The 20,006-nt window shown below is 39.3% G+C and overlaps 3 protein-coding genes across 8 annotated transcripts; all 3 read right to left on the bottom strand.

The window, feature by feature from the left end:
- On the bottom strand, window positions 1,590–6,655 carry LOC109719924. Its single transcript, XM_020246772.1, has 5 exons — window positions 6,468–6,655; window positions 6,206–6,339; window positions 3,721–3,802; window positions 3,543–3,628; window positions 1,590–2,023 (listed from the first exon to the last, which is right to left on the bottom strand). The coding sequence occupies exons 1-5, from the start codon at window positions 6,507–6,509 to the stop codon at window positions 1,762–1,764; spliced, it is 606 nt and encodes a 201-aa protein (XP_020102361.1). The 5' UTR covers window positions 6,510–6,655; the 3' UTR covers window positions 1,590–1,761.
- LOC109719935 lies at window positions 10,451–20,006 on the bottom strand. 6 transcript variants are annotated; one of them, XM_020246788.1, is made up of 10 exons: window positions 19,824–20,006; window positions 18,984–19,060; window positions 13,630–18,332; window positions 13,030–13,156; window positions 12,891–12,955; window positions 12,727–12,807; window positions 12,517–12,579; window positions 12,298–12,398; window positions 11,504–11,619; window positions 10,451–10,740 (listed from the first exon to the last, which is right to left on the bottom strand). In XM_020246788.1, the coding sequence occupies exon 3, from the start codon at window positions 18,166–18,168 to the stop codon at window positions 15,478–15,480; it is 2,691 nt and encodes an 896-aa protein (XP_020102377.1). In that variant the 5' UTR covers window positions 18,169–18,332; window positions 18,984–19,060; window positions 19,824–20,006; the 3' UTR covers window positions 10,451–10,740; window positions 11,504–11,619; window positions 12,298–12,398; window positions 12,517–12,579; window positions 12,727–12,807; window positions 12,891–12,955; window positions 13,030–13,156; window positions 13,630–15,477. The 6 variants fall into 6 exon arrangements, 5 of the variants coding, with proteins under 5 accessions (XP_020102377.1, XP_020102376.1, XP_020102375.1 ...); XM_020246787.1 differs by having other exon boundaries at window positions 12,298–12,579; XM_020246786.1 differs by lacking the exons at window positions 10,451–10,740; window positions 11,504–11,619; window positions 12,298–12,398; window positions 12,517–12,579 and adding an exon at window positions 12,612–12,628.
- On the bottom strand, window positions 13,996–15,129 carry LOC109720150. Its single transcript, XM_020247042.1, has 3 exons — window positions 14,847–15,129; window positions 14,518–14,717; window positions 13,996–14,148 (listed from the first exon to the last, which is right to left on the bottom strand). The coding sequence occupies exons 1-3, from the start codon at window positions 15,127–15,129 to the stop codon at window positions 13,996–13,998; spliced, it is 636 nt and encodes a 211-aa protein (XP_020102631.1).

Below are 20,006 nucleotides of genomic sequence, written 5' to 3' on the forward strand. Positions count from 1 at the left end.
AGATTGGTCTCCATAACTTTTTATCAAAAAAAAGGGATAATTGCTTATATAGTCTTCAAAACTTCAAAAATATTTCATTTACCCATACAATTTTGTTTTCTTTCTATTATACCCCTCATATGTTCTTCCGTTATTTTAAAATATCCCTGCAGTTAACACCCATTAAGTTAACTTGAATTAAACACAAGTTAAATATCTATCAAAATTAAAAAAAATTAAAATACCTCTTTTACCTTTAACTTAAGGGTGAATAAGAAATATTGGTGATGATAAAAAGGCATATTTGAAAAGATAAAAAATCAAAATACTTTTTGTGCCCCTAACTTACAGGTAAACTTAAGGGCAAATAAAAAAGGTTAATTTTATACAGATCCCCGCAAACATGGTGAATATCAAATATATCTCTGCAAAGTTCAACTTTCATAAGTTATTCCTGCAAAAGTTCTAATGTATGCAGATATATCCCTTTGGTTAGTATTCGTTAGAGAACTGTTAATTTTTTAACAGTAGAGTTGTGAAATTACAATTTTGTCCTTGCCCTCTTCCTCTTCAGGCTGTGGGAGCAGACGGCGGCGGCGGCAGCAACGGCAACAACGACCTTGCGGAACTTGTCGGGGTTGCGGCCAACGAGAACTAGGAAGAGCCGGAAGGCGAAGGCGCGGCCGATGCTGTCGGAGGAGCCCGTGACGACAACCCACGCGGGCACCACGACGGGGACGACGATCGGATCATGGATGACAACGACGAAGAAAAAAGAGGAGAAAAAAAGGAAAATAAGGATACGAAGAAGAGGAAGAAGAAGAAGCAGGAGAGGAAGAGGAAGAGGTAGAAGAAGAGGAAAGGAAAGAGAAAGAAGGGTAAAAATATCATTTTACCTTTTTAACTGACCATGATTAAATATTTTAACTGTGGTTAACTAAATTTTTCTAATAGATATTAACGGCAGGAACATATCTGCATACATTAGAATTTTTGCGAGAATAATTTATGAAAGTTGAACTTTACAAAAATATATCTGTTATTCACCATGTTTACGAAAACCTGTATGAAATTATCCCAATAAAAAAAGTTTAATGGTAGAAGGGTATATTTGAAAGGACAAAATAGTAATTTTATTGGGATAACAGTTATTGCTAATAATTTATATAATATAATTTAACTCTTGAGATATATTTGAAATAAATTGGAACGTAAAAAAAAATATTTTCAATATTAGTCTTTTAAAATATACCCATCAACAAAATAGTAATTTTATTGGGATAACAGTTATTGCTAATAATTTATATAATATAATTTAACTCTTGAGATATATTTGAAATAAATTGGAACGTAAAAAAAAATATTTTCAATATTAGTCTTTTAAAAAAGGTAAATCAAAAAGTCAGAAACTTTTCCAGAGGTATATAAGCAATTGCCACAAAAAAAAAAATGGAAAGAAGGAAAAGCACCCCTTGATTGATTATCCATGGAAAACAGCAACAGTAGTTGCCGCTCAAAAATAACACACAAATCCTAGCTATATTAAGGTCACAGATATAGTCCTCTTGAAAACACATAAAATAGAGAAAGAAAAGTAGCTACATAGAGAATAAATTATGTCAAAGAACTAGAGCGCAACACTAGAAAGCTTGATAAACTATTTATGGATCAAGTAACAAAAAAGTCCACAAATTATGTAAGATCAATTAATATCATGAAAAAGAACTTCCAAATGTGACTGAAGAACTACATAAATATGAAAGTACAACAACGTAATCGAACCTAACTTTTATTAGCAGGTTTTGGCGGTCTGAGAACATTCCAATCAAACCTCTCGCGCTTCTGCGTCTTATGAGATCCTTTTTTACTACTTTTGGACGACGACTGCCCATCGAAATCAGAACTGTCACTCTTAAGCAGCTTATTAGGAGACACTGTTTCCATCTCAGTTTCAGGCTGCTTTCTTTTTAGATCCATTTCAGAGGCATCTTCTGGGCTAGATGCATTTGAGTCTCTTGATCCTATTGTAGAAACACCATCTATTCTGCATTACCAAATAAAAGCAAACAAAAAAAAAAAAAAAAAAAAAAAAGAAAGAAAAGTATTAGATAAGAAACACTGCCGCTAAAGAAATGAAAAATTGTTCCTCTTGAAAATAATGAACTAAAAGCACTCAAGCTATAATCAATTGTGGAATCGCATAAGAGATTTATTACATCACAAGTTTTGAAATGTTGGATATATGTCATATATTGGTCCAGGCTAATACATCAAGAAAAGGGGCAAAAAGAATTAGAGCACTCAAAATCAGATCCCCACACTTGATAGGGACTTCTTGGCTAGTTTATAGACTCTGGTTTTGAACTTCTCATAATTTGTACTAATTTATGGCAGCGGTAGAGAAGACTATTCCCAATGAGGCAAGGAACCAAAACCTGGACTACATACTGAATTTTAGCATCACTTACACCCTAATAACAACAGTAACATAGATCATTGATCTGTAACAGTAGCATAATCATTTATAGGTAAATAACCATATTATACGTGAACCCTAATTAATCCAATCAATTGGAAGTCTTGATTAGGTCTAACTTTCGAACTTGTTAGGTATGCGATTAGCATACCTCAAGTGATTTTATCTTCATTATACCTTTAGTGATTATATGTTTTTTGTTTTAGATAGTTTTAGAGTGGCTAGAAGAGATTTCTTGAGGCCAAAGTTTTCAAAACCTGTACATAAAGCCTTGCTGCCATGACTCTAAGAATTTAAGAACACTCTAGATTATTTTGTAATTGAGTTGAACAGCGGAAAAAGACAACTGCATCAATCAATGATTTTCTAAAATCCTCTGAGGGCATTTGTGGCATCTTAAGGTATTCAGATGCTAAGTCATGCAAGTCCACTCATTATGGAATATCCACAAGATTCAACAAAGCTCATCTAGTTTTGTATCAGATAACCATAGTTCATTGCTTATCAAATATTTATCATTCCATACATGAGATAATATTGTGTTTACCCATACAGACATTTTACATAAAGCACAAAAGCCTTAAGTTACCAGAACCACAAAAAGAACAAATCAGTTCAAATAAAAAGAAATTTTCAAACATTAAATTTACTTTGTTTGTGATCAAGGCTAAGTCAATAAGGGGTTTCAATATTTTCGAATTGCTCCAAATTTTTTTTCATTTGTAGGTCATTAGCAAAAGCAGAAAATATAGAAAATTTCCAAACATGTATTGGTGGTATAGATGAACAATATTAACAAGTGGAATGAACCACTCTTAGGCATTTATAAAAACATCTCAACAAATAAAGCCCAAAAGTACAGGACTCATTTATTTTCTATTCATGCCTTTAGTGATAGAACACTCCTGTGGAAGCAAATTTAAAAAAGGGTGATCGTCGCAGGAGATGTCCACTCATTTTCTGATATTGATGCCAATAAATAACATAAGACAAGAACTTCCTAGGTTTAATTACTAAACTAACATAAAGAAGAGAGAATTTAATTGCAAGAGCTACATGTTTTTTTAATTACTGAAAAAGAACAAACCTGTCGGAATTTCCACCATTTCGATGATAAGCACTTGAGGAAGATGTTTGCGTCTGACGGATGGTTGCTGCCTCTTCATTTAATTTCTATAAAACTAAACGTATGTGAGGAAGAAAACATCTTTGGGAAGAAGAGAATATCTGATAATATCTTCTTAACAAATAATCCTCACACTCACTTCGATAGAAGGATTAAAACTCTGAAATGACATCCGACCTTTTAATGCTCCTGGTTGAGGATCCCCTTCCATTATTACAATGCTGAAACACCATAATGGTAACTAAGTGAATCCCTCAAAGTCTCAACTTTGACGAAGGGTGTTATATGATGTACAATGGTTGGTTGGTAAGAAAATTACTTCTTATCACGTTAAAATTACTTCCTCTCAAAATGAAAAGCATACATAACAATCTGAACAGTATAATTTGGAAGAAGAAAGACCACCACATCATATTGAATAAATCATCTCTCTCATAGAATCTGTAAACTAGACTAATCTACTAAAAGAGGGAATAGCGGAATTGCCCACAGAATGACAAAAGAATTCAAGGTGTAAGAGCTTCTGAAAATGATCCAATTTCTTAAGAGCTCCTAAAAATGATTCATTTCTTAAGAGCTTCTAAAAATGATTCGATTCCTTCAAAGAATTACCAAAAAAAAAAAAAGAGAGAAGCATGTGGGGTTCAGATTTCATTCATACAGATCTGTAAGTTCGGTCTGCTATAGAGTGATAGTATTTTGTAGCTTAGTCAACTTTGAAGATTATAGAAAATAAGATAATATGCTTATCAGGATATAGAACAAAAATTGAACCAGATAGAGTATCACCTTTGTCAAGAGACTCAAGACACCCAAAGAATTCCAATACTCGCAGAATACTTGCATATCAAGTACACATAAATCCATTTTTTCTATGTTATAAAAGAAAGAAAGGTTAGCTTCACGGATTTAAGTGCTGTGGCACGGGATTGGTCCGAAGACTCGCCGGCAGAGTATGATACGATGCGTACCGGGACGTGCCGATACCTGCCGGTCACAAAAAATACATGTGTGCCGACACATAATGGCATAAAATATTTATTTTCTTTAGCAACAAAATATTCTAATGGTTTATTATGTATCTTTACCAAATCTTTTGAACTTTATTGAGAAAATTACTTACTAATTTAAAGAATATAGAGTTTTGAGCTGTGCTATCGGCACAGGGCCTGTATCGTGCCGATATTTTGTTGGCACGATATGGCACGGTCAAGGTTTTAAGTGCCCGTCGGCACGGGCCATATCCACCGTGTCGTACCATGCCAACAAGTTACCGGCACGATACAAGCCCCGTGCCGATGGCACAGCTCAAAACCCTTTATTCTTTAAATTAGTAAGTAATTTCTTCAATAAATTTCAAAAGATGTGATAAAAAGACATAATATGTAGTTAGAATATTTTGTTGCTAAAGAAAATAAATATTTTATACTATTATGTGTCGGCACACAAGAATTTTTTTGACCGGCACGCATCGGCACGGCTCGGTACACACCATGCCATACCGTGCCGGCAAGTTTCCGGCACGACCCCGTGCCACGGCACTTAAATCCTTGGGCACGGTAGATACAACCCGTGCCGATAGGCACTTAAATTCTTAGTTAGCTTTGCTCTAAAACTAAGCCATTAGTACTCGCAAAACACTAAGGGCCATTTGGCATTGAGGCTCATCTAACGCTGTCAAACAAAACGGAATTGGGGCGAAAGCATATAGAGATATGTTGCTCCATTTTTCAATAGTACCGCAAAGAATATATCGTAACCAACTTACTGGGATATACGCCACATTATATTCCGTATGAAAAACAAGATTATTTTCCTTCATATTTTTTTCACCGCAGATAACGCAATCTCCCCGCAATCCCAATCAGAGCCTTAAATGCCAAGCATAGGAAAATGAGTATGCACTAGCGAACACGCCTATTCTAGACATCTACTTTTTCGCCTCCCATTTAATATTCATCTCTCTTTGTGATTGTGACAACCTAATTAAATCTTATATATTCTGCGCCTAATGCTTCCATTTTTTAGCAAGACAACCTCTCCACAACCATGTCTTCGGTTATACAAACTACGGCACTATCTTTAAAATAGCTTCTCTACTCATAAATATAATGAGCCGAGCGTTTAGCATATAAAAATATTTTGCGCTTTTTTTGTGGTGAGACACTGAAATGAGCTTCTGAGTACCAAAAGCAAAAGCTCCAATTTGAGATTTCTACTACCGTTGTAGCAAGAAGCTGTTTGGGGTATATTTAATAAGAAAAGTTGTTAGTGCTTCTTTCCTGAATGCTACCCAAACTGCAATTCTGTAGAAATCCCCTAACCAGCCTAAACAGGCCCCATTAGGTATTTCCCCCCTTATCCTTTGCCCAGAACTTGAAATTTGGAGCCTTTCCCTACTGATGCTTCCATCATCTTTTCATTTTGTCTATCTTAAATCTCAAATGGAGATTAAAACCCTCTCAACAAATAATTTGGCATCCCAACAGCAATTCCCACATTGTAACAGGCACTATTACGCACAGAAGTAATTAGCCCATTCACTGATTCTGCGGAAAAAAACAGAGGGATATACTACGTTGAATACGATCAAAATTACTAAAAGGAATTAGAAGAGATCGTACCACTTTCTAACTGGGCGAGAGAAAGCGCCGGAGAACGCATCCTTCTTAACCCTCTCCTCCTCCTCATCCACCTCCTCCTCCTCCTCTTCCTTCGGTTTCTCCAACTTTTGAACTGCTGCGGCCCTCTGCATAAACTGGAAACACCAAAACACGAAACCTAAACGAGAGGGGAAACAGAGATCGAGAGAGAGAGAGAGAGAGAGAGAGAGAGAGAGAGAGAGATTGGGAACGACGCGTTGTGGCCGGGGAATCGGAGCCTCACCTTGAGGTTCCTGAGCGTGTTCGAGAGCTCGCGCCTCGCCATTAGAGGACCTCGCGATTCGCACCCTAGGGTTTCGCACGAAGCTAAAGCAACAAGAAGAGGGGAGAAGGAGAACGAAGGAGATGAGGAAGAGATGAACGAGCGTGTCGGAAGAAAAGACGGCGGGATTCGAATACTTCTCTAGGGTGAGCGTCGGTGGGCTCGGTTGAATTTTTAGTATTTTCAAAATCGAATTAGAAATATGAATCCAAATACTTGTTGCTTCCTTGTCATTTATTCGATTCCTATAAAACATTTTTATTTGGCTTATTGTTTTTTTTTTTTTTTTAACTTGGGCTTTTTTTTTGCATGGACCCTGAAAAAAATTATTTTTAAAAATAAATTCAGCAAATTTATATCTACAAAAATGGTCCTGTCCCTGCCACGCAAGCGCCACGTCAGCGTCACGCGGGCGAGGCTGGGGACGGTAGTTAAGTTAAACACGGTGAACCATTCACCATGTCTAAACACAGTAATGGTTCACCGTGATTAGAGCTAGTGCGTATTTTTTGTAATATAAATATTGAAAAGAGAAATAGGGAGTAGGAATGTCAATGGGTATGGATATCCGAAATATTATTCGAACCGAAACCCGAAAAAATTATATATATACATAATTTATTTTTATTTATTTATACAATATATAAAATATTTAATAATTTTTATTACTTAGATCTTTATTCAACGGTATAGAATTTTAAAACCCGCTAGGTTCAGATTCGGGTTTCGAGTTTTTGGTCGGATATGGATATGGGTATGAATTTTTAAAATCCGTCGGGTTTGGATTTTAATTTGATTTTCGGGTTCGGATTTGGATTTTTGAAAAAGGAAAAAAAGGAATACAAATATGAAACACGGTGAACCATTCACCGTATTTGAACACGGTGAATGGTTCACCGTATTCAACTTAACACACTGGCCCCGACTCTATCCGCGTGGCGCTGACGTGGCGCCTGCGTGGCAAGCCCAGGATCATTTTTGCAAATTAAATTTTGATAGGGCTATTTTTAAAATAAAACTTTGTCAAGAGCTAAATGCAAAAAAAGCCTTATTTCATATTAAAATCATTAATTTAAAGATAATAATAATTACTAATTAGCACCACTAATTATTTTATTAATTTTTAAGATTAATATACTCCAGGGTATTTTCTGCAGCGAGAGCGTCGGACGTTTCGATGTTTTAGACTATTTACGAACGGAACTAAACTAAATGAGAAATAAGGCCTTTTGTATAAAAGTTTCACTAATTTTGTGTTTTTGCAAATCTAGTCTATTTTTTAAAATTTTTTAAATTCAATTTTTTTAAAAAAAAATGACCAAATTACCTCTCTTTTAATGTGTATTAATTTTTTCGCAAAGGATATATAAGTCAAAATTATATATATGTTCTCACAAAATAAAATAAAACTAAATACAATAAGCATAGTGTAATATATTTCCTTCATTGCGAAATACTTGTATAAAACATTCAACATTCACATTATTTATGCAAATATTACATTATTTGAATAATAAATTATAATATACTAGTACAGGACCTGCTGTCACGCCCTGAATTACACGTTTTCCCGGGCACGCCAACAGACCCGTATACATAAGAATTTTTCCTATATACGAAGCGATAGCTGCACCTATAAATAAATCAAGTTACAACCACAAGATAATGAGCTGCTAAACTGAAAGCATAAATATATGGTTTTTTTTGCAATTAGCCCCCTGAAAAAAATATATTTTAAAAATAGCCCAAATAAATTTAAATTTGCAAAAATGGCCATAACCCTGCCACGTAGGCGCCACATCAGCGCCATGCGGGCCGGGCTAGACCAGTTAGTTAAGTTAAACACGGTGAACCATTCACTGTGTCTAAACACTGTGAATAGTTCACCATGTCTGGAGAAAGAAAAGAAAAATGAAAAATATACGTATTATAAAAAAGATAAGTATGGAAACGGTAAACCATTCACCGTGTTTAAACACGGTGAATGGTTCACTGTGTTCAACTTAACACCCCAACACATCCACGTAGCGCTGATGTGGCGCCTACGTGGCAAGTTCAATGCTATTTTTGCAAATTTAAATTTGCTGGGGCTATTTTTAAAATAAAATTTTTTTAGAGGGCTAATTGCAAGAAAAATCCATAAATATATAAATAAACCTCAAAGGGTTCAAGTATATACAAAAGGTCTACTACATCACTCGCTCCAGCGAGTACCCAGACAACATCATATATACATAATGTTAAGGATTTTGTATTGGCAAGTTTCGTGAAGTGAGTCGGAGTCTTGAAGAATCGAAGCGATTTGACAAAGATCAAAGAATTCAAGATTTCGGAAAAATCAGAAAATATCTCATGANTTTTTATTTTTCGCATTTATTTTTATTGTATCGAGATTTGTGATTTTTGGCCTTTCACCTATTCACCCCCCTCTAGGTGATAGATACAATCTAGATAGATCCTTGGGCTATTCAAAACTTACACATAAAACCCCAAAACTATCTGTTGGAGGTACTTCTCTAGCCCTGCAACAAAACTGGAAGGGATCTAGCTCGCGACTCCCTTTCCACGATCAGGATCAGTATCAGTAAAAGCAACAGCCGCAGAAGAAGGCTCTGCAAAAAAAAATCAATAACTGGGTGTGAGAACTACTGCAATAAGTAGTCCTCAGTAGGTATCACTACCGACCTCAACGGCTCACCCACTAAGTCTACAGAAAGTATGCTCAAGGATAGAAAAGGAAGCTTGAAAAATTCTACAACTATATGCCACTAGACTATCGCTAACCAACACTAGCTATCTGTAGATGTAACCATGATGCAATCTATGACCCAAACTCACTAGGGACTGTGAACACACCCGTCCCGCCTGCCGAAGCTACACCAACCACTACCATGCTGGGTTGTTGGTGGAGAGCAAGTCCAACCAGGACAACTACGACATCAATGCAAAAGCACTAAGCCCGACTCCGGAGTGGCACTCATGGGCGCTACCCAATCGAGTATGCAAGCGTATCTCTGCCGAGCTCAATCAGGCTCTCACAGGCTATAATCAAAGCAACTGGATCTAACTGATCTAACAACCAAAGCTCACATGCCCTCGGCACAATCTAATACAAAATACAGAAATCTGGGTCCACCGTTAACTGCAACGGCACCCGACAGTCCGAAACAATCTACACACAACTGTAAAATAGGCTCGGCATCCCAGCACGAGCGTAAATTTATCCTACACTAATCTGAGTATCCACCGCGTACAAACTGCAACGATATAAACAAACTACAGCTCTTAAAGCTAAATCTGGTAGTTTTAAGAAAATGACAGTATAGAATCTAATAGTTTTCTCCTAAGTGAATTCTAAGTCAATCATGTAAAATAAATCTAGCATTTAAAGCTTTAATTCAGATTTCATTAAAACAATGCAAATCGGCTACTAACATGATACTACATATGAAGTTTACATGATGACAACATTTAGGCTTAGGAGGAAATCCGACGATTTCGGTAAACTTCAACCCACCTCGTAAAGCTAATCCAACGACGGCGAGAAGTCGGAAGGAGAGGACAACACGCGCTCGCCTGGCCTCCAACGGTGCTACCACGACGCGCACACGCTCGAACGACTCCCCGGCGTAACGTCGACGTCGATCCGAGCTCGATCCACGAACACCACCTCCACCACGATCAAAAACTAGAGAGAGAGAGGAAACATCAAATAAAAACTCCCTCTCTGCCTCTCTATACATATATACACTGTGGGGATAAGGGTGAAGTCTACGATGCAGCAATTGACCAAAATGCCCCTCACCTACTGTCACGTCTTGCTATTGCCAATTTGGTCGATCCGGGCCCGTACACAGGCGCCGAACGGACAGAACTTCCCCTGTCTGCCCAAGGCTCAACAATAACGAGTACATGTATAAAGAAATAAACAAATCCCAAGATAACATTTTATTACACAGGGCTTACACGAGGGTAAGCAGCAACCACAAGTGATAATAAGCTAGCTATACATAAAACTCACTGTAATTTTAAAACTTGAAAACTGAACTATACATAACTGAACAACTGAAACATTTAGTTAGTTACATGCTCTTTTATATATTCATTTACAAGTCTTTGTATATCAAAATGTATCACATGAACCCAAAATGGTATACCACTAGAACTCAGGTGTCCACTAACTAGGCTGCTGGGCTCTTGCCACGATCCTCGGCCACACCGCTCGCGCTGGAACCTGTATGGTTAGTGGTATGAGAACTACTAAAAGTTCCCAGGGGGTTCGGCCGCCGACCTCACCGACTCACCCACTAGGTCTATTCAGGCATATATAGGCAAGAAAAGTAAACAAATAGTAACCAACTATAACATGTAACTACTACAATGCCTGTACCAAGCTAAAAGGAACAATATATAATAACTGATAAATATGCATGCATGCTTTTAATAAACATTACCCAATTATCTCAGTTAACCGTTTGGTTAACTATAACTCACAACCAAATCCCTACTATCGGGAATAATTTCGCTACAACCCGACGGGACCGTCTACTGGGGAGAATTCCGCTATAACCCAGTTGATGACAACTCCGGAGCTCATCGCCCAAGGAGGAGCGACATTCCTCGAGCATTAGACTAATATGAGTATGATCCAATCCTCATCTTTGAGGATTTACCAAATGACAATGTCATACTTTACTCTAACAAGCTTTTTATGCTAGTTTAGTATTTCTAATCTCAATGCTAGTCAATTTTTCGAGTCATAATGTCACCAAGTTTACTAAGGTCATAGTCCTTTACTAGTTCATACATTCACAGGGTTCTAGGTTCACATACTTTTGTCCATAGATTCTTAACATTAACATGAACTCAAATATTCAATTACTAACTGTATAGTCATTTCCCTATACTGCATGAATACAAGTCATTCATATAAATATGCTCAATGAAATATCATAGATATAAAGGGGGATTCAAAGACTTCGGATAGCACCACCCACCTGTAGGGATGCCAACTAACTGGAATCCACGTCTCGAACTGTGTCAATGATGATCTCACGCGACCCAACGCAAATAAAGCCTAAACGGCTTCTACCGTAATTAGTGTGTCGCCGACCTGTCGGAATGTCAATTTAGACTTCCGAACATGTTTAACTTTCATTTATAAAGGAATAAAAGAGATTAAACTAGGGTCACATTCACATGTTTCACAACTTTTGCTTTCTACTCCAATTTGCTTTTATATATATATATATATATTATATATATATATATATATATATATATATATATATGTTAATATACACATATACATATACTTGTTCTCACTATTAAGCTTCTTATTACTTCTCTACTTTAATATGAGAACTTACGAACAACTAATACCAATTTTCAAACAAGGTTAGTATGGTTCTAACTCAAGATTTAGGGATAAGTTATTCAGATCTTCCTTCTCAACTATTCTCTTATAAAGCTACATAAATCTTCCTTCTCAACTATTCTCTATAAATGCATATATATACATGTATAGTATAATTAGTATTATAGAGTTCCAATTAGGAACTAACCAATGCAGTTTTGCATTCGTATTACCTCAATTAGTTTGATCTCAGTTCTAATAATAAGAATTTTCAATGCTGAAATTCAACACTTGCTGAAATTCAGTTTCATGCTGAAATTTTAGCACTTTACTCCTTTCTTCTCAACATCTATGCAGATTTAAAGTAAGCAATCTTAATGCTTACCATTCCATTAAAGTAGTGTACACCATTCAGGGGAGGAGTGTCAATCTTACCTAATTTCGAAGCTCCACAAAGTCTCCTTCCCAAAGTGGGCGCCCAGGACTCTACCAAGCTGCAACTCCTCAAGTCCTCTCTCAAATTCGGGTGCCTAGATCTGCAGCAGGGCAACAGCCACCACTCTGATCTCTCCACTTATTAACATCAATTTTCATGCTTTAGAATTAACCTTTATGCAGCTATAACTACCCTTGGTTGAAATTGAAGTTACATACTTCAAATCTCAGATTTCCTTAGCTGAATTTTCCAATTCGGCAGCTCCAACTAGTAGGAAATTCCTTCACAGCAGAAATTTCAGCATTTTACTTTCTTTTTCTTTTATAATTCCTGCAGCAGTGAATAACCAATTCCCACTACTAATAATTCTTAGTAGAGTAGTCAATACAAATGTTATTACTCAAATCAGGGGAGAAGTATTCACTTACCTAATTCGTAGCTCATTCCAATTCTTCTCAGCTTGGAACAACAAGGACCCTCAATTCCACCAAGCCTTTCTCTCACAGCCACTATTATGCCAACACAACTTAATTCCTTAGACTCTATCCAATGGTAGTAACATTTAATTTCAGCTGAGAAGTAAGCTTCTTACCCGAATTTGATGCTTGTTCAGCTAAGTTCTTCAACTCGGCAGCATCAACTACCCAAAACCCAAGTCTGCCAATAGTACTTCACAATTCATCTTCATAGTCTCTAATACTCCTCAACCAGGAATTAAATACTAAGTTTACCTGAACTTGAAGCTTCACAAAAGTGTCCTTCGGCTTCATCAACCTCCTTTTCAGCTCTACAGGTTTCTTCTTAGCTCCAACAGCAAGAAGAACTCAGCTCCACAAGCTTTTCCTCACTACTCTATTCCTAGGGTTTAGAGATAAAGAGGAGAAAATATAACAAATAAAAGAGATGCTGTAGAGAGACTGGATACGTGGGCATCATCAGGTGACTTGAGGCTAAGTGATAAGCTCAAAAAAACTGCACCTTAACCCTTCAAACTGCTGAAACTGCAGTGTAGTCCAGAAGTTCGCGGTTCAGTCCCTGCAGGTTCATAGTTCAGTCCCTGCAGGTTCGCAGTTTAGTCCCTGCACTAACCAATAGCTTGGTAGCAGTAGCTTGAAGCCCTATTTCGCGTCTAGTTTGCTTCAAACACGTCTAATCACTTCCAAATAACACTAATACACCTTTACAAACTATCAAATTAATTTGGAAGCAATTAATTTTTATTTTAACAATATTGTGATCAATTTGATCCCAATTAGCCTGTAGTCGAAATTTTCGACATATTACAATCTCCCCTCCTTAAATAGTTTCGTCCTCGAAACTTAAATTCATACCGTAATCCTCCTGATCAAATAGATGGGGATAGGATTCGCGCATAGCTTCTTCCAACTCCAAGTGGCCTCTCGTCTCAAGTGATTGCTCCATTGCACCTTCACGTAGGGAATAGTGCGATTTCGCAATTCTCGCACTTCTCGATCAAGGATGCATACTGGATATTCTTCATAAGTCATATTCTCTTGCAAATCTACTGGTTCGAATTCCAGAACATGTCCAGGATGATGCACATATTTGCGAAGGTTCGAAATGTGAAATACATTGTTTATTCCCTCGAATTTCAGCAGTAGAGCCAATTTATAAGTTACCGCTCCAACCCGCTCCAAAATCTCGTAGGGTCCAATATATCGAGGACTAAGCTTTCCTCAAACACCAAATCTCTTTATCCCGCGCATAGGCGACACCTTCAAGAATACTCGATCGCCAACCGCAAACTCCAAGTTCTTTCGGTGCTTATGTTGCCGTGACTGGGCCGTCAACAATCTCTGGCGGACTAGGCGTACCTTTTCCTCCGCTTCCTGGAGCACATCAGGACCAAGAACAATTCTTTCTCCTATTTCACTCCAATGAATAGGGGATCAACATTTCCTCCCGTAAAGGGCTTCAAACGGTGCCATAGCGATACTTTCTTGATAACTGTTATTATAAGCGAACTGAGCCATCGCTAAGAAATCATGCCAACTACCCCTGAAGTCAAGTACACACGCTCGTAGCATATCCTCCAAAATCTGAATCATCCTCTCAGACTGTCAATCGGTCTGAGGATGAAAAGCTATACTAAAATCAAACCGTGTGCCCAGTGCATCCTGCAAACTCCTCCAAAAGTGAGATGTAAACCGCGGGTCTCGATCTGATACAATCGACGTCGGGACTCCGTGTAATCTCACAATCTCGTCGAGGTACACCTGTGCTAACTTGTCCCCTGACCAAGTAGCATGAATCGGCAAGAAATGCGCCGATTTCGTAAGTCGATCAACAATCACCCAAATAGTGTCATGTCCAGTCTGTGAGCAAGATAATCCAACAATGAAATCCATCGCAATGTTCTCCCACTTCCAGACAGGAATAGGTAAGCTCTGCAACTTTCCTGCAGGAAATCGACGCTCAGCTTTCACTTGTTGGCATGTCAGGCACTGCGCCACAAACTGTCCAATATCCTTCTTCATCCCAGGCCACCAATAATGCACTTTAAGATCTTTGTACATCTTAGTGCCACCTGGATGTACACTATAAGGTGACTGATGAGCTTCCTGTAATATAGCTTTCTGAATCTCCTCGTCTTTAGGCATGCATAACCGGTTGCGAAACCGAAGTGCTCCATCTGACCCTACTGCAAAATCATCACCACGTCCGCTCTTAACTTCACACCGTACCTTTTGGAGATACGGATCTGAAGATTGACGTTCTTTAATCTGTTCCAATAAGGTCGGTTGAACAACAAGAGCGGCAAGAATAGCTGGTACATCTCGAGCTACTACCTCAAGATCAAACCGCCGCATTTCATTCTGCAACGACGGTTAGAGCGTGATCTCCATAGCCAAGTTCTCAACTGACTTCCTACTCAGTGCATCTGCAACCACATTCGCTTTTCCTGGGTGGTATAGAATATTAACATCATAATCCTTCAACAATTCTAACCACCGGCGTTGTCGCATATTTAGCTCTTTTTGGGTGAATAAATACTTCAGGCTTTTGTGATCTGTATAGATTTCACAATGCTCGTCATAAAGATAGTGTCTCCACAACTTCAATGCAAAGATCACCACCGCCAACTCTAAATCGTGAATAGGATAATTCTTTTCATAATTCTTCAACTGGCGAGACGCATAAGCGATAACTCGACCACCCTACATAAGTACACACCCAAGTCCACTGTAGGAAGCATCACTATAAACCACAAAACTCTCCCCCGAACTCGGCAAGGCAAGAATAGGAGTCAAAGTCAACCTTTCTTTCAACTCCTGAAAACTACGATCACATTCTTCGCTCCAAATATACTTAGCTCCTTTGTGTGTAAGGCGCGTTAGTGGAGTAGTAATCTTTGCAAACCCCTCCACGAACCGCCGATAATATCCCGCAAGTCCAAGAAAACTGCGGATCTCAGCAACCGTCGTCGGGCGAGGCCAATCTTTAATCGCCTCTACTTTCTTTGGGTCAACAGCTACACCACCCTCAGAAATCACATGCCCCAAAAACGCAACCTCCCGCAGCCAAAAATCACATTTCTTCAATTTAGCATACAACTGTTTCTCCCGCAGTATTTGCATCACCATTCTTAAGTGTTCCTCGTACTCCTCATTACTTTGGGAAAAGATCAAGATGTCGTCAATAAATACTACGACACACTGATCCAACAGCAGCTTAAAGATCATGTTCATTAGATCCATGAATGCTGCAGGGGCATTGGTCAGCCCAAACGGCATCACTGTGAACTCGTAGTGACCATGACGAGTGCGAAACGCTGTCTTGTGCACATTCTCTGGTTTGATCTTCAATTGGTGGTAACCTGATTGGAGATCAATCTTCGAGTATACCCGTGACCCTTGCAACTGATCAAATAAGTCATCAATTCGCGGCAACGGATATTTATTCTTAATTGTGACTTTGTTCAGCTCGCGATAGTCAACGCAAAGCCGAAGCGTTCCGTCTTTCTTCTTTACAAACAGAACTGGAGCTCCCCACGGTGATACACTAGGCTTCACAAAGCCTTTATCCATTAAATCCTGCAACTGAGCTTTTAGCTCCCTCAACTCAGCTGGTGCCATTCTGTACAGAGCCTTCGAAATTGGCGCCGTCTCGGGAACCAAGTCAATAACGAACTCAATTTTCCGATCCGGTGGCAATCCCGGTAACTCCGCAGAAAACACGTCAGGAAACTCTCGAACTACTAGAATATCTCCAAGTACTGGAAGTTCCTTCTGAGTCTCCACAACTGTTGCCAAATAAGCCGCACATCCACTACTAATCAACTTTCTCGCTCTCGACGTCGATACTGTTAACGCAAAGAGCGAACTCTTGCACGCCCGATACACAATTTCTTTTTGCCCGGGTTCCTGAAAAGTAATTACTTTACTTTTACAATCAATCGTGGCATAGCACTTTGTAAGCCAATCCATCCGAAGGATCACATCAAAGCCTTTCATACGGTTTAGCACTAACAAATCTGCAGGCATAATCCAATCATCAATCTGTACTGGACACGCCGCACACACCTCGTGGACACTAAATGTGTGCTCAGGGGCATACACCCACCAGGCATCCGCACTATCCGAAATCTCAATATCATGCATCTTAGCAAATGAGCTACTGATGAATGAATGTGATGCACCTGTATCAAATAATGCACGAGATCTAGTGCCATAAATTAAAACTATACCTGCCACGACGTCATCAACGACGGCCGGCTCCTCTGCCTGGGCTGCAAATACACGACCACTCGGTGCAGGTCGAGGTGTGTCCACACGGCTACTCGGTGCAGGTCGAGGTGTCTCATACTGGCGCGGCACAAAAGAACGTCCAGCTAACATAGCAGGTGGGAGACCCGCACGCTGTCTGAAAGGTGACTGAACTGAAGCTGCGGACTGGGTAGACGATGGTCCAGTCGAGCACTCCCGACTCAGGTGTCCTGGCTGTCCACACCGGTAACATCTTCCCCCACGCTGCGTACAGGCTGTCAGTCGATGACTCCCGCCACAAATCACACATCTCAGGGGTCCCTGATACCTCGACTGAGAACGTGGATACCGAGGGGGCCGTTTAGAGCTCGACTGTCCGCCGGCACCACTAGTGGTCCTCTTCTTTCCTTTTTCCTTTTCTCGTTCTCTTTCAAACGATTTGCGTTCATCACGAGCAATCGCATTCCCGCGCTCAACCCAAAGAGCTCGATCGAGGACTTCCTCAAAAGTTTTTAACTTCAAAGCATTGATTACCTTGAATATGTCAGGTCGCAACCCCCGCTCAAAGCACTCTGCTCGATCTCGATCACTGTGAATCATATCGGGTACACAATTCACCAAATGTGTAAACTCTCGTTCGTATTCCCGCACTGAACGGTTCCCTTGTCTTAACTTGCGAAAATCTTCTTTCATTTTTCTTTTACCACTATCAGGGAAATATTCCATAAACAGTAGCTCCCGGAATTCATCCCAGGTAATCGGTGATAGGTTTGGAGCACGATTCTTCTTAGCATTTTGCCACCAAATCTGCGCATCCTTCTCAAAACAGTGTGCTGCCAAAGGAACCTTGTCCCTTTCTAGGGTATAGATATCCTCAAATAATGCTTCCATCGCTGTAAGCCATGTCTCCACTATCCACAGATCTGCCTCTTTTCTATCAAACATAGGCGGATTAAACCGCATAAACGCCCTCAGTACCTTTACAAATCGCGCGCGCTCAGCCTCTAATGCGGTCAAATCAAAATTAGAGGGCCCAGAAACCACTGGAGGAACAGTCGGTGGAACAGGGGTCACTGTCGCCGACACCTCAGGTATAGGTACATCCTGACTCCCAGATGTTGCTGTTGTCGTCTGTCGCGACATTAGATCCTGTAAATTCTTTATGTGTTCCTCTTATCTCTGCATAGCCCCGACTAACGCGCTCACCTGAGCACGCAACTCCTGAACCTCATCAAACCCAGACTGCTCTGGCACACCAGAAGGTGATGCCGGAGTGGATCTCGTCGCACGCCGCAGTGGCATTTCTCCTGAAACGAACATTCACATTAGTAAAACAAAACAAAGCAGGCGAAAGCAATCAAGCGTATTTATACTCAACCCTTAGCTTTATATTGTTGGCCACCAACATAACTCCTTAAGTTGTGTATAGATAACACTTGGATCAACCCCTAATTAACATTAGAGACTTACTAATAACTAACCCAATTTACTTGGCTTTCGCTATCATTAGATTCACGCCACTCGCGTTCCTAGTCCCTAGGTTTCCAATCCTAAGTCCCTTAGGTCATCCTAGACTTTTACTTATCACTTGCTCTGATACCACATTATCTGTCACGTCCAGCTATCGCCAATTTGGTCGATCCGGGCCGATACACAGACGCCGAACGGACAGAACTTCCCCTGTCCGCCCAAGGCTCAACAATAACGAGTACACGTATAAAAAAATAAACAAATCCCATGATAACATTTCATTACATAGGGCTTGCACGAGGGCAAGCAGCAACCACAAGTGATAGTAAGCTAGCTATACATGAAATTCACTGTAATTATAAAACTTGAAAACTGAACTATACATAACTGAACAACTGAAACATTTAGTTAGTTACATGCTCTTTTATACATTCATTTTACAAGTCTCTGTACATCAAAATGTATCACATGAACCCAAAATAGTATACCACTAAAACTCGGGTGTCCATTAGCTAGGCAGCTGGGCTCTTGCCACGATCCTCGGCCACACCACTCGCGCTGGAACCTGTATGGTTAGTGGTATGAGAACTACTAAAAGTTTTCAGTAGGTTCGGCCGCCGACCTCGCCGACTCACCCACTAGGTCTATTCAGGCATATGTAGGCAAGAAAAGTAAACAAATAGTAATCAACTATAACATGTAACTACTACAATGCCTGTACCAAGCTGAAAGGAACAATATATAATAACTGATAAATATGCATGCATGCTTTTAATAAACATTACCCAATTATCTCAGTTAACCGTTTGGTTAACTATAACTCACAACCAAATCCCTACAATCAGGGAGAATTCCGCTACAACCCGACGGGACCGTCTACTGGGGAGAATTCCGCTACAACCCAGTTGATGACAACTTCGGAGCTCATCGCCAAAGGAGGAGCGACCTTCCTCGAGCATAAGACTAATGTGAGTATTATCCAATCCTCATCTTTGAGGATTTACCAAATGACAATACCATACTTTACTCTAACTAGCTTTTTATACTAGTTTAGTATTTCCAATCTCAATGCTAGTCAATTATTCGAGTCATAATGTCACCAAGTTTACTAAGGTCATAGTCCTTTACTAGTTCATACATTCACAGGGTTCTAGGTTCACATACTTTTGTCCATAGATTCTTAACATTAACATGAACTCAAATATTCAATTACTAACTGTATAGTCATTTCCCTATAATGCATGAATACAAGTTATTCATATAAATATGCTCAATGAAATATCATAGACATAAAGGGGGATTCAAAGATTTCGGATAGCACCACCTACCTGTAGGGATGCCAACTAACTGGAATCCACGTCTCGAACTGTGTCAATGATAATCTCACGCGACCCAATGCAAATAAAGCCTAAACGGCTTCTACCGTAATTAGTGCGTCGCCGACCTGTCGGAATGTCAATTTAGACTTTCGAACATGTTTAACTTTCATTTATAAAGGAATAAAAGAGATT

Source organism: Ananas comosus, linkage group 14, assembly GCF_001540865.1.
Source record: "Ananas comosus cultivar F153 linkage group 14, ASM154086v1, whole genome shotgun sequence".
NCBI lineage: Eukaryota > Viridiplantae > Streptophyta > Magnoliopsida > Poales > Bromeliaceae > Ananas > Ananas comosus.

What these genes read in the sequence shown, in the direction of transcription:
- LOC109720150 (XM_020247042.1), bottom strand. Translation starts at nt 15,129, where the DNA reads ATGCGGCGGTTTGATCTTGAGGTAGTAGCTCGAGATGTACCAGCTATT. An exon ending in ACCTTATAGTGTACATCCAG is followed by an intron (nt 14,718 to 14,846) that starts GTGGCACTAAGA and finishes GATTTCCTGCAG; the next exon opens with GAAAGTTGCAGAGCTTACCT. An exon ending in AGGTGTACCTCGACGAGATT is followed by an intron (nt 14,149 to 14,517) that starts GTGAGATTACAC and finishes GATGTGCTCCAG; the next exon opens with GAAGCGGAGGAAAAGGTACG.
- LOC109719935 (XM_020246788.1), bottom strand. Translation starts at nt 18,168, where the DNA reads ATGTCGCGACAGACGACAACAGCAACATCTGGGAGTCAGGATGTACCT.
- LOC109719924 (XM_020246772.1), bottom strand. Translation starts at nt 6,509, where the DNA reads ATGGCGAGGCGCGAGCTCTCGAACACGCTCAGGAACCTCAAG. An exon ending in ACACGCTCAGGAACCTCAAG is followed by an intron (nt 6,340 to 6,467) that starts GTGAGGCTCCGA and finishes TGGTGTTTCCAG; the next exon opens with TTTATGCAGAGGGCCGCAGC. An exon ending in AATGGTGGAAATTCCGACAG is followed by an intron (nt 2,024 to 3,542) that starts GTTTGTTCTTTT and finishes TTGGTAATGCAG; the next exon opens with AATAGATGGTGTTTCTACAA.